At 43.5% G+C, this 13,263-nt stretch overlaps 4 protein-coding genes across 17 annotated transcripts in view; 2 read left to right on the top strand and 2 right to left on the bottom strand.

Annotated features, from left to right (window-relative positions):
* LOC127616701 (ankyrin repeat domain-containing protein 13C-like) overlaps nt 1-13,263 on the top strand; it is a 237,609-nt gene that overhangs the window by 68,875 nt on the left and 155,471 nt on the right. The window lies entirely within an intron of this gene.
* The window catches only part of LOC127616656 (adhesion G protein-coupled receptor L2-like), a 136,988-nt gene that overhangs the window by 52,247 nt on the left and 71,478 nt on the right, over nt 1-13,263 (bottom strand). For all 11 annotated transcript variants that reach the window (XM_052088370.1, XM_052088371.1, XM_052088374.1 and 8 more), the window contains one exon: nt 110-412. In XM_052088370.1, coding sequence (XP_051944330.1) covers nt 110-412 — 303 coding nt within the window. The remainder of the gene's footprint in view (nt 1-109; nt 413-13,263) is intronic.
* The window catches only part of snap47 (synaptosome associated protein 47), a 415,166-nt gene that overhangs the window by 351,124 nt on the left and 50,779 nt on the right, over nt 1-13,263 (top strand). The gene's annotated exons all lie outside the window — the stretch shown is intronic.
* Nucleotides 1-13,263, bottom strand: part of prkacbb (protein kinase, cAMP-dependent, catalytic, beta b) — a 185,637-nt gene that overhangs the window by 127,497 nt on the left and 44,877 nt on the right. The window lies entirely within an intron of this gene.

The following is a 13,263-nucleotide window of genomic DNA, read 5'->3' as shown; positions in this document are numbered from 1 at the left end:
CCTAAAATAGAATGTACTATAAGCGACAAGGGACAGGAGCTTCCTCGGAGACTCATCAAACCTTAGCAGTCTGCAGTTAGTTCAACAATCACACATGCGGCGGACTCACCTCTGGTGCCTTTAGGACAGGGCCTCTCCACGGTGGATCCCGTGTGGGTCTGCGGCCAGTCAATGGCCCGCCGCCGAATCGCCTCGCAGAAGCGTCTGGGCGTGGGCGGCAGCTCGGGCAAGGTGGGCACCGCCGTCGCCGAGCCTCGGGTGTCCTCAAACGGATCCCTGCCGTCCCTTGGGTCCGCGCCTCCACCCGCTGTGGGGTCACCATGGCTCCTTGCGGTGGGTGCGGCTGTGGCCGCTACAATGCTGGTGGTTCTTGGCGCTGGTGAAGAGATAGGCAATTCGCCAACTGGTGCCACTAAAAAAAAAAAGGTTAAACATGCCAAAGATGTTAGTGATGGGAAAGTAAAGAGCGGTAGTTTATTTACTCAACGGCAGATGGGGAGACATCTACTGAAAGGGAGGCCTTTATTTGGACACAGTTCTGGATTGATTTTTTTTTTTTTTTGTCTAACTAAATGAGGAGCTGTTATTGTGACTTTGTTGGAGTAAACCGGGACAAACTGTTGTTGCTTTGTTGTGATAAAACAAGGCCGACGGTAAGCAGGTGAGCCAGGGCGACTGTTTGATAATGCAGGTCTGACTTGTTGCTTTGCTTTAATAAAGCTAGACAGATTGTTGTTTGGTCCAACAAACCAAGGCCTGCATGTTAATAAACCCCGGCCACACCTTCTTTAAATAAACCAGAGCTGACTGGTGTGACTTTATTTTAATAAGGCAGGGCAAAGAGTTGTTACTTTGTATTAAGAAACCGGGACTGACTGTTGTGGTTTCCCTCCCGGAGGCTTAACGTCAGGGGATTTCAATATTATTTGTCAACTGTGGCCAAGTGAAGCCCTTTGAGACGTTGAAGGGTTACACAAAGCAATTTCACTTGACTTGTTTATGTTGTAATAAACAAGAGCCGATGACTTTTTTGATGTGACTATGTTGTACTAAACCAAAGCTGAATATTGTCATTCTGTTTTAATAAACGAAAGCAGATTGTTGGCCGTTTATTGTACGACATGAGGGCCAACTGCTGTGACTGTGTGTTAATAAACCAGAGGGGATCATTGTTACTTTTTTGGAAAATCAAATCATTTCAATCCAATGTACAACACAACGATACATTTAGGAGCGTGTTTACATGCCTCAGTTGCTGCTGTCGTTTTGGCTGGCAACAGATTTCAAATGGGAGCCGCGGTTAACTCTTGAGTTTCCATTTTTGAGAGGTTGGAAAGTTGATTCGAAGTCATCAAGTCAGAAATAAAGACATTTTGACTCCAAAAAAGTGAACACTTTTCCAATTGGATTCACCTCCCTTGAATTGATTAAATGTCAGCAGTGGAGGCAAAGTGTGCGTACTTTTGGCTTTGTTTGATGCTGCTGCCGTTCGGTCGGCGATTGCTCTGCTCCAAGATAAACGAACCCTCCCACCACATACAAACATCAAACATCAGCAACAACATGATTACGCAGAATTGAGTCTGCAGAGTCAATCTACGTTTTACGAGTGCACAACATGCATGCTAAGGCCCTCGCCGTTTGCCGTATGGCGCAGGTGTTTCGAGATCACATGTTATCTCCTGCCGAGAGCCTGGAGATCAACAGCAAATGAAAGCAGAAATCGGGTGGGGGCAGGGGGTGGAAAGTAGTTAGATTGGCCAGTACGGTGACGAGAGGCATGTGGATGGTCACTTGTCTCTTTTCTATCCACAACAAGCCGATTGTGGGGGCTGATAAAAGCAGCTTTCAACAATGAGGTCTGGCGACGGTGCTGTCTTCGGGTTCCCAGGGCGATTGTGTGAAAATGCAATATCATGCTATCTGACACTCCATTATCACACACATATCTCCATTTCCTTGGGGACGAGGCTCACCGTCGCATTCGCACTAATCAGCCGGGCAGGGGAATATTTGCTTTTTCATTCAAAGTGAAATATATGAGTTTATTACGCAAAGCCGGTGTGAGTGGAGGCGGCGGCAGCGGTCACGGGGCCACAGCTGTTCGCTGTGAGGAAAATAAATATAAAGGCCCCGGACCACCCCATGGAGAGGTGCAATTGTGACATTTCTCCGCAGCGACCTTTCTTCTAATTACCTTACGCTCATTCAGCCATTGTGTGCATGTCAGTCACACTGTTGCAGGTCCGGCTAGGCTGAATGAAAGCCTGTGTGCAGGGAGGATGAGGGTTCGCGTGGTAAAAATCTTCAATTAGAACTGATGAGGATGTAAAAGAAAGGCTCGGGTGAAACGAGGTGAGCTGAGAACTACTAAATAACATGTTGAAAATAGGCAAATTTGTTGGGTTTTTTTTGTTTTTATAATGTCTTCCATAAACCCTAAAATCATCAGGTTCCAATAATAAGGCCAATGCATATTAAAAGGCCTTTGGAATGACATGTCAACTATGACCGAAAAATTTCATAACACCAATTCAAGAAAGAGGTAGCATTTTTGGCCCATGTTGAGATCTGGAATGTTACAAGCAGAGATTGTCATGATGGTGTTCTTGTGCGTCTTCAGCAGGTGGCAGACGCAGGCCTTCCCTTCAGTGTGCACACCTGCTGCCAATGTCCATTGGCCAAGTATTTAAGTAGCTTGTCGGATTATTGACCTTTTGCTGCTCTTGCTCAATTGTTTGTTTTCTCGACCTCTCGCTCCCCGTCATAGTCGTTCTTGTTCCCTTATTCCCATGTTTTTGGAAGTATAGTCTTGTTTGATTCCGCTTTTGTTTTGCCGTGTGAATTGGACTCTTGTCATTTCGTTTGGTATTCTCGGTTCATTAGCCAGAGTCAAACGAGTATTTTTGTGTTGGAGTTTTGTTTGGTGCCTACGTTTGTGTTATCCGATCCGCTGTTCAGTTCATTCCCAACTGTGACGGAGATGGCATCTATTCATTTGGTCAAGTCAAGTCCCGTGATATGCAAAGTCCTACTGGTCCAGTCACCTTGGTAATGTAGTCTTACCTTGACCTTCATAAAGAGAGAAGGTCAAATCATGATATTGTTGTTATCGAACCTGTGTGTATGTATATTCGGGTAATGAGCAAATCGGTGGTCACTCGAATTGAGATGTGAATTACATGCAAGTTAAAGACAAAAGCCAAATCAGAAACTTTAAGGTAGAACGAAAAGCATGTTATCACGCATGGTAGTGTCACAGGAACGTTTGCCTGGCAACGCATGTGATGCATGTAAGTACTCACAGAAAAGTCTAACCATGTTGATTCAACACAGGATTTGGTTGGCGGAGGAGAGTCAACTTCTAACAGAATGTTTTAACAACAAAGCAACTGAAAACTGTCGTTTCTGGCTTTCGTTTCCAAGACAACAATGTACCAGCTCAAGTTGAGAACTCAGCCACTTTTACTAAAAACGCAAATTCAGACAAGGTCCAAAACTATGATCGGTTCCCAAAAAATGTCACTGGTGAATCAATTAATACAATAATAGCATACCATTGTACTGAGAAATCCTGCTCAGTTATCATAATTCACAAAGAAAACAGCCCCGGCAGCGGTAATAAAGTGCAACCACATTGTTTCAAGCCAGCAGTCGGGGTCAGTTTCAAAAAGAAAATGGTGTCATTTCGGCTGCTGTTTCCATGACAATTGTGTTTTGGCTAACGTTGTGATCCTACATTCTGGTACAAAGGCACTTCAATTTAAATGCAATCCAAATAAAACTGTGACCATTGCACAAACAATGTTGGCAGCAGATGGTCGACAGCGAAGCCAATGCATTGGCATGGTTTTCATCAGCCATAACAAAAATATCCATTATCCAATGAACAATTGAGCAAATCCATCTTACTAATGATAAAACATAATGAAAACATCCACGGTGGAGGAAATACAGTGTAAACCGTGCCAATTCAATATACGGGATATAAAAGACTACAAGAGGTTGCAAATGGTCTCATTTTGGACATTCGTTTCCATGAGGACGTTTTGGATCCATGGCGCTGGCCGCTTAGCGTGCAAAGTCATCATCAGCGACTGGCCGTGGTGTTCACAACGCAGCATTTTCAGCCATTGTCGCAGGAACCTTTGAATAGTTGCCGATGCCGTGTGAAGAAAAAGCATTCCAACATTCCAGATTTGACGATGTTGTCATGTAAATGCTCCCCAAAGCATCCATTTGCGCTTCTTATTCTATTTCGTTTTCCTGTCTGTTGAGTCATTTTTCCATTTGTGCGAGCCAAGTAGAGGTCTGCATCCTCTCGATGAGCCAAGTAACGATTGAGATGAGTGAGCATGCCGCGTGCAGCTCCACAATATGTCGATACTTGGCATTCTTTTACCCCCGCAGCAGACGCAAGGGGCAGGCTGCCTCGCATGCGTATCCCGTCCGAGCCCAGCAGCTGCCCAATGCTATTTACGGCACAGATCGATTGGTCCTCCAAAATGGTTTTTATTTTTATACTCCAGTGTTTTAAGACTTCTTCCTGTACTCCCGTAAATGATTTCCAGAAAGGAGGCCTGTAAAAGAGCAAGATATAATTGCAAACTGCCTGTGAAGGAAAGCAGCCTAAAAAAAAGTACTCTGTCAAACTCGGGAAATAAAAAAGAAATCACACAGTCTAGCCCTGGCATTGTTCTAGACATATAGACTTATAGATCATAATCTGCTGAGTTGGCTTTCTTTATCCTGGCCCATGTTAGGAAAAATGGTGACCCAATAAAGCGGAAATAGACAAACCGCCGGAGCATTTTTATATTTGGTGGGAAGGACGATTGTTGGTTCGAATGACTTTTGATTGTGTGAAATTGAAATCAGAGCGCATCACTTGACCCCGACCAAGAGGCCTTGTTGTTTCAGTTGATTTCTTAAAATGGAAAAACTCTACATGTCAAACGGTGGGCATGTGATGATGAAAGCGACAAATATTCACTGAAAGTATGCCTTTACTACTGGGACAGCGTAGGTTGGTCATAAGACTACAGTGCATTATGACTTACTCCGTTCATTCTCTGACGTAGGAACAGACCTCTGTCGTAACACGAGTATCGCCTGTATTCTGTTGTGAAATAAACAGCAGGGCATATATTCCTACGAAAGACTCCCGTTGGCTTGCTAAGAGATAGCAGAGTAAGATGATGATTGCGTTTTACCTTACATAACCGATATGGGCACTTCGGCAGGCGCGATTTCCTTTTGATAGCAAGCATAACTCTCACCCTCACAGTCGTGTGATAGCACTTGTCGGACTGAACTGCGCCAATTAGCGCCAGTCACTCTCAAGAGGCACTGAAGTCACTCTTCTACGTGCAATACGACACCAAAGCCCCATGGCCAATAGTGTACCACGTGTGAGTAATGTAGGATTTAGACACCAAACAAACGTCACATAAATGACGAAGGGGAATCATTGGAGTGATGAAGCATGATGAAGGTTGATCGCATTATAGCATCCCAGAGACATTTATGAGGATTGCAAAACATTTCATAATCATCCATGTTTCAACGTTGCTGTTGTTTGTGTGGTGGTTGTGCTTCTGTGACATTAATTTTCCCCAATTGCAAACATGCTGTCAACAATGGCAACCTGTCCGACCAGACACGGGGATAAATGGCTCGTAAGCCGCCTAATAATGGTTATTTAGTGCCAGAAAATGACAAATGAGAACCCCAACAATTTGCTCTAATTGTTTTAAATTAAAAAATATATATATATCATCCAGGACTAATCTTCTTTGTGTCATGGCAAATATTCCGTCCTTAATGAGCATCATTTATATTCACAAAGTAGTCCAAAAGAGGAACATTATGGTGACAAAGATGAGAAAACAGGCAATGGTGAGGTTCGAATGTCGATATGTTGACGTATATACACAGTACACAAAGTGACTAAACTGTATGGCTATGACTTAGTCTGTGTCTTAATCTTAAAACCCATTTACTGTCTTAATGGATTAGAAAAGCTCCTGTGCATTTTGGATTGGCTGTTACATCTGTGACATTGCAACGCCATAATTTGACGATTCAAACTTGAAATGGCAGTAAAGGCAATAGTTTGGCCGATCATTGGAAAGAAGTGGCAGAACCCGGCACTCTTCACGACAGTTCAGTCAATTTGGTTCGGTGCGGCTTAAGACTGATTTTCTTATTTTTTGGTATGTGGCTAATGCCAGCTAAGCGCATCACCAAAGCCAAGATGACAGCTGCTTGTTATGCCTTTAAATGCATTAGACTTCCAGTTGTAAAGTGTAAATCTACAATCAAATGCCAATTGTTTTGATAAATTGATTCTCCATTCAAAATGTTCGATAAGAAGATCCATTTCAAACCACAGGACGGAGTAAAGATGGTTGTTGTCTAGCCTTTACAGATACAAACTAACTACAGTTGCTCTTTTTGCCTTTTTCACCCCGAGCAAGAACTGGTAATTAATGACAGCGAAACAAATCCCACAAGACATGAATTTTACATCAGGCCTTTCTCTTTCTTCAACGCCGTTCCGCTTTTCAGTCGAGGTTTTGTGGCGTGGAAGGCAGAAAGAGACACGAGGATTCATGTGCCCTTGCTAACTTCGGAATATTATTTCTGGAGATGAAAAAGCGGCCTTTTCCACCGGCCATGACACTTCTTTAAAGAGCAGCAGACAGAAAAAGCTCCACTAGAACTGCATCTGGTGTCATGTGAGTGTAATTTATGATGCTTGAAAGTGAATTTGGTCGAGTTGCAGACATAGCACATTCAGGGGAAAAAAAAGGCTAGCCAGCTCACAATAAAAACAAATGCATTGAGGCAGAAAGACCTGTCCATAAATAGTGGCTCAGTATTTACTCAACTGCAGATGGGTGGAGTGAATGGCCATTTTTCGGAATATGTTCCTGGTATATTACGATTTGAGACGAGGGAAACTAGGGGAGGGGAACATAAACAGGAACACAAAAAATATTGCGGAGTGACCAAACGTCAAAGTCAATTGAACTGATATCAAACTCAAGGCCCGCGAAAGCAAATCAAAGATGTCAACGTTCATGATAATTGCTAAAATCTCGACCAAAATTTCAAATTCTCATTTGTAATAAACAAGAGTGATACTGTAAGCATTTTCTTGTTAACAACCTCTTCATTAGAGTAACTTAAACTATCGGTGAATAAATCGTTATTCTTGACTTCTCTATACGGTTTCAGTCATAATGGCCACCCAAGGGAAACTGTAACTAAAATCTGGCCTGCGACAAAAATGTGTTTCACAACCCTGGTCTATACGGACACTAATCACTGTCTTCTCATGACATAATACACTGCGGGGCCTAATTTACTGTAAATAAATCTAAGAGATGGTCAAACGGGTTCAGCAGTTAACGCTTTCATGTCAATGTGAGAATAACAGCGACTCAACCCTCTAAAAGCTTGCGCAAATTCGGATTTTGCCATGCTACGACGTTTCAGAAAAATACGCCTGTTGCTGAACCTTGCCTTTAGTTTATAAATATTACGAAATACATTACAAAATTACATGATGTGAAATCGTTTTTTAATGCTGTGCAAGCTTTGAATAATTAGCAAAACTATCTGAGGCACTTACCTCAGTTGTTTGGGTCAGCAACAGAGTTCGGTGCCGCTAGGATGAATGCAGACGCACACATCAAGGAGGAATAGCACATATAACTCTATTGGAAGGCTAATCATTAGTTCAGGTTACTGTCTGAGAAATGCGCCTTGATGAGTTCTGCATTTTGTCAGAGTGACCACATGTTGTGGTCTACTGCTATGCGAATTGTGGCATTGGTACATGGAAAAATTACCGTAACCCTTTCAGGGACAGCGGTCACTACAGTGGACATATCATGTTATCATGTTATCAGGTTACAGGGTGTGTGAAAGGGTTAAATACATCGCAGTAAGACTGCTGTGTATTCAATTGCCTGAGGTCTATCAACTTTCACTGATGGAAAAGGGAAGCATACTAATTGGTACATGGCGTACGGTGAACTCTCTACCGGCTGCTTTCAAAAAAATAAGTGTCGACAAGCAGAACTGCCGTGAAGATTCATGCATTCCTGCAACTCCAAGGCTTACCTGGAGGCATCGTTCAGTGTGCAAGTAAATCAGAGTGCGGCGGAGTGGCATGCGCATTTGGTTGTGAAGAGAAGCACGCAGGGAAAGTCAGGTTTAGTTTGACATTTCAATTCACAGCGGACACCCCCATTTGTGCTGACGACACGGCAGAGGCTTATGCCGAGCAGCCGTTCATTTTGAGGGCCCGTATTGAATGTTACCTGAAAGGCAAGTGAAGGTTACCCTCTCGCTCCTTATTGGTTTGAAACTATCCTGCCAATTATTGGCTCTTTTTCTGAATCATTCCTTCTTTAAAGAAACCAGTTTGTGTCTTCCTTCGTATATCACCGCAGTGGCTTCACATATGCCGGCTGCCTTTGATGTTTATTGGACCCAATTGATCGATCGGCGCTGTTTTGAGCTCGTAATTCAGCTGCAGACATTTTCTTTTAATGACGCGTGAACTGCCTGCAACAATATGCGGAGTGATCGATAAGGAAACTGATGTTTGCTAATCACATCAGTCAAGAGCGGAATTAGGAAGAGTGCATGGCTGCAAACACAAGCACGACGCAAAACCAACAAGGTAAACAATGATTAACTCTGCCAAGAAGGCTTTCTTGTCATCACCGAGTAGATTTTGTGAAAGCTACTTAGCTTTGTTCAAGGCGGAGCAAGAATAAGGAAGGAATGACCATGAATTTAGATTGGTTAAGAAACCAAATAAAGGTGCAGTTCAAACAATGTTTTTTTTGCTCACATGTTTGCCTGACACATCTCTCAGCTAATATGTATCAATGTGGTCACTGAAATTATCAATGTTTGGCCTTGGTGGAGGTCTGCGCTTTCATCAGGTCTGTGAAAACTGCAGCAGTTTGAACGCATCAGGCGGAACGAGACATGCTAACCAAGAACTTTGCCCCCCAACCCCTGTTTTTTGGGTGGTAGTGGTGGGGGGAAGGGGCTTGGTTCACTTCTTAAAATACGATCGTGGAAAACAGATAACTGGGACCAAGAGCCTCGAATAGATAAAGGAGGAGAACGAGGATTTCTCATATTAGCTTTTTGAGACACATTTTATCAGAGAAGACAGCAACAGCATTCAAGAGTTGGACTTTAATACTGGATCGCCTTGAGATAAGGGACAGCAATAGGCTACGTTTATGATAACTTTGTCACTTGAGTGACCAGGAGTGGCTTCCGTCTCACCTACTGATTCAACACACTTGCAACCCCAATTGCCCAAGCACTGGAAATAGTACCTGGTTTCGCCAATGGAAAAATGAGTAGATACCGAAAGTGAAAACGATTCACAAGCGCCACACTTGTTGTCAGCTTGGATCGTTTTTCCATTTTGAGACATGAAATGACACACTGTCGCATGGTAATGACATTTGAACAAAGAAAAAGACACTTTGGAGCTTGGTTGGACAATGAATCTTAACGACTGCAATTAATTTCCTTTCCGCCTGGAGTGGGCCCCTTGATTCCATGCACTGACATTACTTCACCGTCATTAGATTATCCTGCAGAATCAGTCGTTCCACGAGTCTAGGGAACGTCGCCGGCTGCCATTAATCCTTAAGACGTAGAAGGTGTACATCTGGCCAATTATTTTCAAGTGGTGGCCCACCGGGGCAGAGATACTCTCTCTCACGACATTTCAAGAATGTGCCCATAGAAGGGAAAGAAAAAATAAATGCAGCGGGCGACACTGCGTGCCACCAAGTCGCATCTCTTATTTAAACCGATAAAGGTAGCGCTACTACTTCAGGTGGATGAATAAAATCATGAAGCGTGTTCAGTCTGCTTTCCTTTTCCTTTGACGGGATGCACCGTTCCTGCCGCTTCGAGGTAATGTGGTATTTATGTTTACTGAGGCATAACGGTAGCTGAGAGAGCATATAAAGCAGTCATTGGAAAAGCTCCGCAAAGGCCAGTTTCTTCTTCCTTCTCCCTCCTTCGCGCAGCCTCTTTTGAGACAAGGCAAGGTGATTATGATCATTCATTTGTTCATTACATTCATGGCCATCCGAATGTTAACTTCGGAGCAGGCAGAAAAACTCATGACAAGTAGTCTTCACGCAATGCGCGTTATCAAGCTCTTCAGTTTGTTCGGTAAAAGCAGATCCATACTTGGGTGTGGGCGGGGGGGGGGGGGTGGTATTTGAGCCCCCAGCCCTTCTTCCTGGGCGTGCGGGGTTTTGGCGCTGGACAGATTCCAGGTTCCAGCGGGAAAACAAACAGACGTGTTGACAAGAGGCCAGAGATCAGGAGCACACAGCCCCCATTGAGGCGTCGACGACAAGTCCCTTCGACAAGGCCGTGTCGGCAATCGCATTTCCATCTGGCATCCAGAGGTGCCGGTTCCTAATGTGGAAGCGCAACCTGATACGCGGTCATGACGTCAAATCGGGTCAACAGTCCCCCCCACCACCACCCTCTTTCACCAAGCAGGCTTAGCTCGGTTTATTGAGGACAGATAATTGCAGCTATAATAGGACAGATGTGAAGTCAGTTCTCTGTTCTTAAATGAGCCATAAACGGCAAGCAACGGGCACATTTGGCACTCTTGTTAAAAAATATCCCATTCATTTATCACTGAAAATTGTATTTTTGATCGCCATCCTACAGCAACATTTCACACAGCTGCTTACTGTCACGGTAAGGCTGTGATGCCATGAAGTAATTTTTCCACTTGGCTGCGTTAAAGTTACATTCTATTTAACGGGTTATAATCATTGTAAAGAAATTTAAATATTGTTTTCTATTCCTTACATGAGTCTAAAAACAAGAAAGGATTACTCACAAACTGAGATATAATTGATCATAGGGACAGAAAGGCCCATCAAAATGTAATTTTCGGGCCCACATTTATCTTGAATTAAGAAATAGGTGTACAAGTTAGTGCTATTTTTCCAATTCAAATTATGCCACAAAATTCCACGCCTTTTACTGCTTCCTGTAAGGGTATCTTTCCATCAGAATGATAAGTGTGTGCTGCAATGAAGTCAATTTGCTCAACTCAGTGAGGACGAATAATCGTGGCCATCGTCGGTCTGACGCAAAGTCACCTATGCCACTTCTCAGCACTTCAAAGATCGATCAACATGGAAATGATGTGCTTTTTTGGTCCATTTTGGCTATAGATCAAATTTGTCAGACATTCATTTTAAGAACTGAAACCAACGCTTCTCCTCGTTTCCCCTGGTACCAGAATTGAGTCTTCTGTCTCCTCCTTGTGTTTTATGTCTGAATGTCAAATTGATGGACCTGACAAAAACAGATTCACGGCATTCCCATTCCATAGTTAAAACATTCATCTTATTCAATTCACCTTGGGAACAATTTTTAAGTTGCCAAACATTTCCCTTGACCAAAAATTCAACATTTTCATCACTCAAACTCACAAAAAATATATATTTCCAATGACACATTCAAAAAACAACACGATTGTTCCCATTGGAAATTCTAAATATTCAGCACAATTAAGTTACCGATTTTCAACATCTCAAAATGTCCATGTCCCACCAAAAATCATTGAATATCCATGTATCCATCCATCCATTTTCCGATACGCTTATACTCCCAAGGGTCGCGAGGTGTTCTGGAGCCAATCGTAGTTGTCTTCGGGCAGTAGGCGGGGGACACCCTGAACTGGTTGCCAGCCACTCGCAGGGCACACAGAGCTGAACAAGTATCCACGCTCACACTCACACCTAGGGACAATTTAGAGAGTTCAATCAGCCGCCCATGCGTGTTTTTGGAATGTGGGAGGAAACCGGAGTGCCCGGAGAAAACCCACAGAGGCACGGGCAGAACATGCAAACTCCACACAGGGAGGCCGGAGCTGGAATTGAACATGGTACCGCTGCACTGTGAGGTTGACGTGCTAACCAACCAAGTTATGCATGCTTTACGCATACAATAATTAACACTGATTGCAAAAATATACAGTGAAAAGAGAGAGGTAATTACACAAGTACATATACAAACATTTCCTCTGGTGGCCTTGATGCTGCCGTGGCAACCAAATTCGATGTGAAGGAGATGAGAAGCTGTGTCACAAAGCTCACCAATACTTCTCAGACATATTCCCGGCATGCAAGGCAGGGTTCAAGAGGCTAGTTATGAAAACGGTTTGGGGTAGGGCTAGGGATTAAGGAATGTCATAGTGACCGAGCCTCATATGGGAATATTCCCTTGCTCGCCTCATCGTAATCAAGAAGATTTTAGTGGCGATGCAATCGCCCTGGGAGAGAGCCCTCATCGCGAGGTCAATCTGGCAGTTCTGATTGGATTCCTGACACACCCAACCCTCCCCTCTTTTGTTATTTTTTCTTAAGGCACAGGTGTCGAACTCAAGGCCCGGGGGCCAGATCTGGTCCACCACATCATTTTATGTGGCCCGCGAAAGTAGATCATGTGTGTCAACTTCCATCATCATTTCTAAAATCTCTACCAAAATGTCAAATTGTTTGGTGTAATAAATAACAGTGAGATTTTGCACTAATTTTCTGACCCTGTTTAAACACACTTGAACAATAACAAACAACAAACATTTCATTCATTCATTCATCTTCCGAGCCGCTTGATCCTCATTAGGGTGGCGGGGGGTGCTGGAGCCTATCCCAGCTGTCTTCGGGCAGGAGGCGGGGTACACCCTGAACCTGTTGCCAGCCAATCACAGGCCCACCAACAAACATATAATTGACTAATTTCAAAACTAGTAATCCATCAAATTGTTGTGTACAAGTAATAATACTGTGTGATGATTAAACATTAAGACGTAACTCAAAAGTGGCCCATGACAAAAATGATCTTGACACCCCTGGCTTAAGGCAAGGCATCATGACAATCTGTCCAAATTAGAGTATTTTCCAACACTTACATTGTGGGTTATATTCAGAGAGGTTTTTCCCTGCCTGACCGTATTGAAAAGCAATCGGTGGTTGCCAATCATAATCTCAATTCTGTTCAATACCTATGATCAGACATCCATATGCGTGTTGCTAACAACGGGTTGGACCGAGACGCGGGCTCTGTGATTGTGACATGAAACGAAATGACAGCCAATTCCATGCCACCTGAAGCTCGTGCAGTTGTCTCCTTAGTCATTCACCCCAATCAAAATTACGATAAATGTTCCCA

This window comes from Hippocampus zosterae, chromosome 15, assembly GCF_025434085.1.
Source record: "Hippocampus zosterae strain Florida chromosome 15, ASM2543408v3, whole genome shotgun sequence".
NCBI classification, from domain to species: domain Eukaryota; kingdom Metazoa; phylum Chordata; class Actinopteri; order Syngnathiformes; family Syngnathidae; genus Hippocampus; species Hippocampus zosterae.
This window is presented reverse-complemented; position numbering and strand designations above follow the sequence as displayed.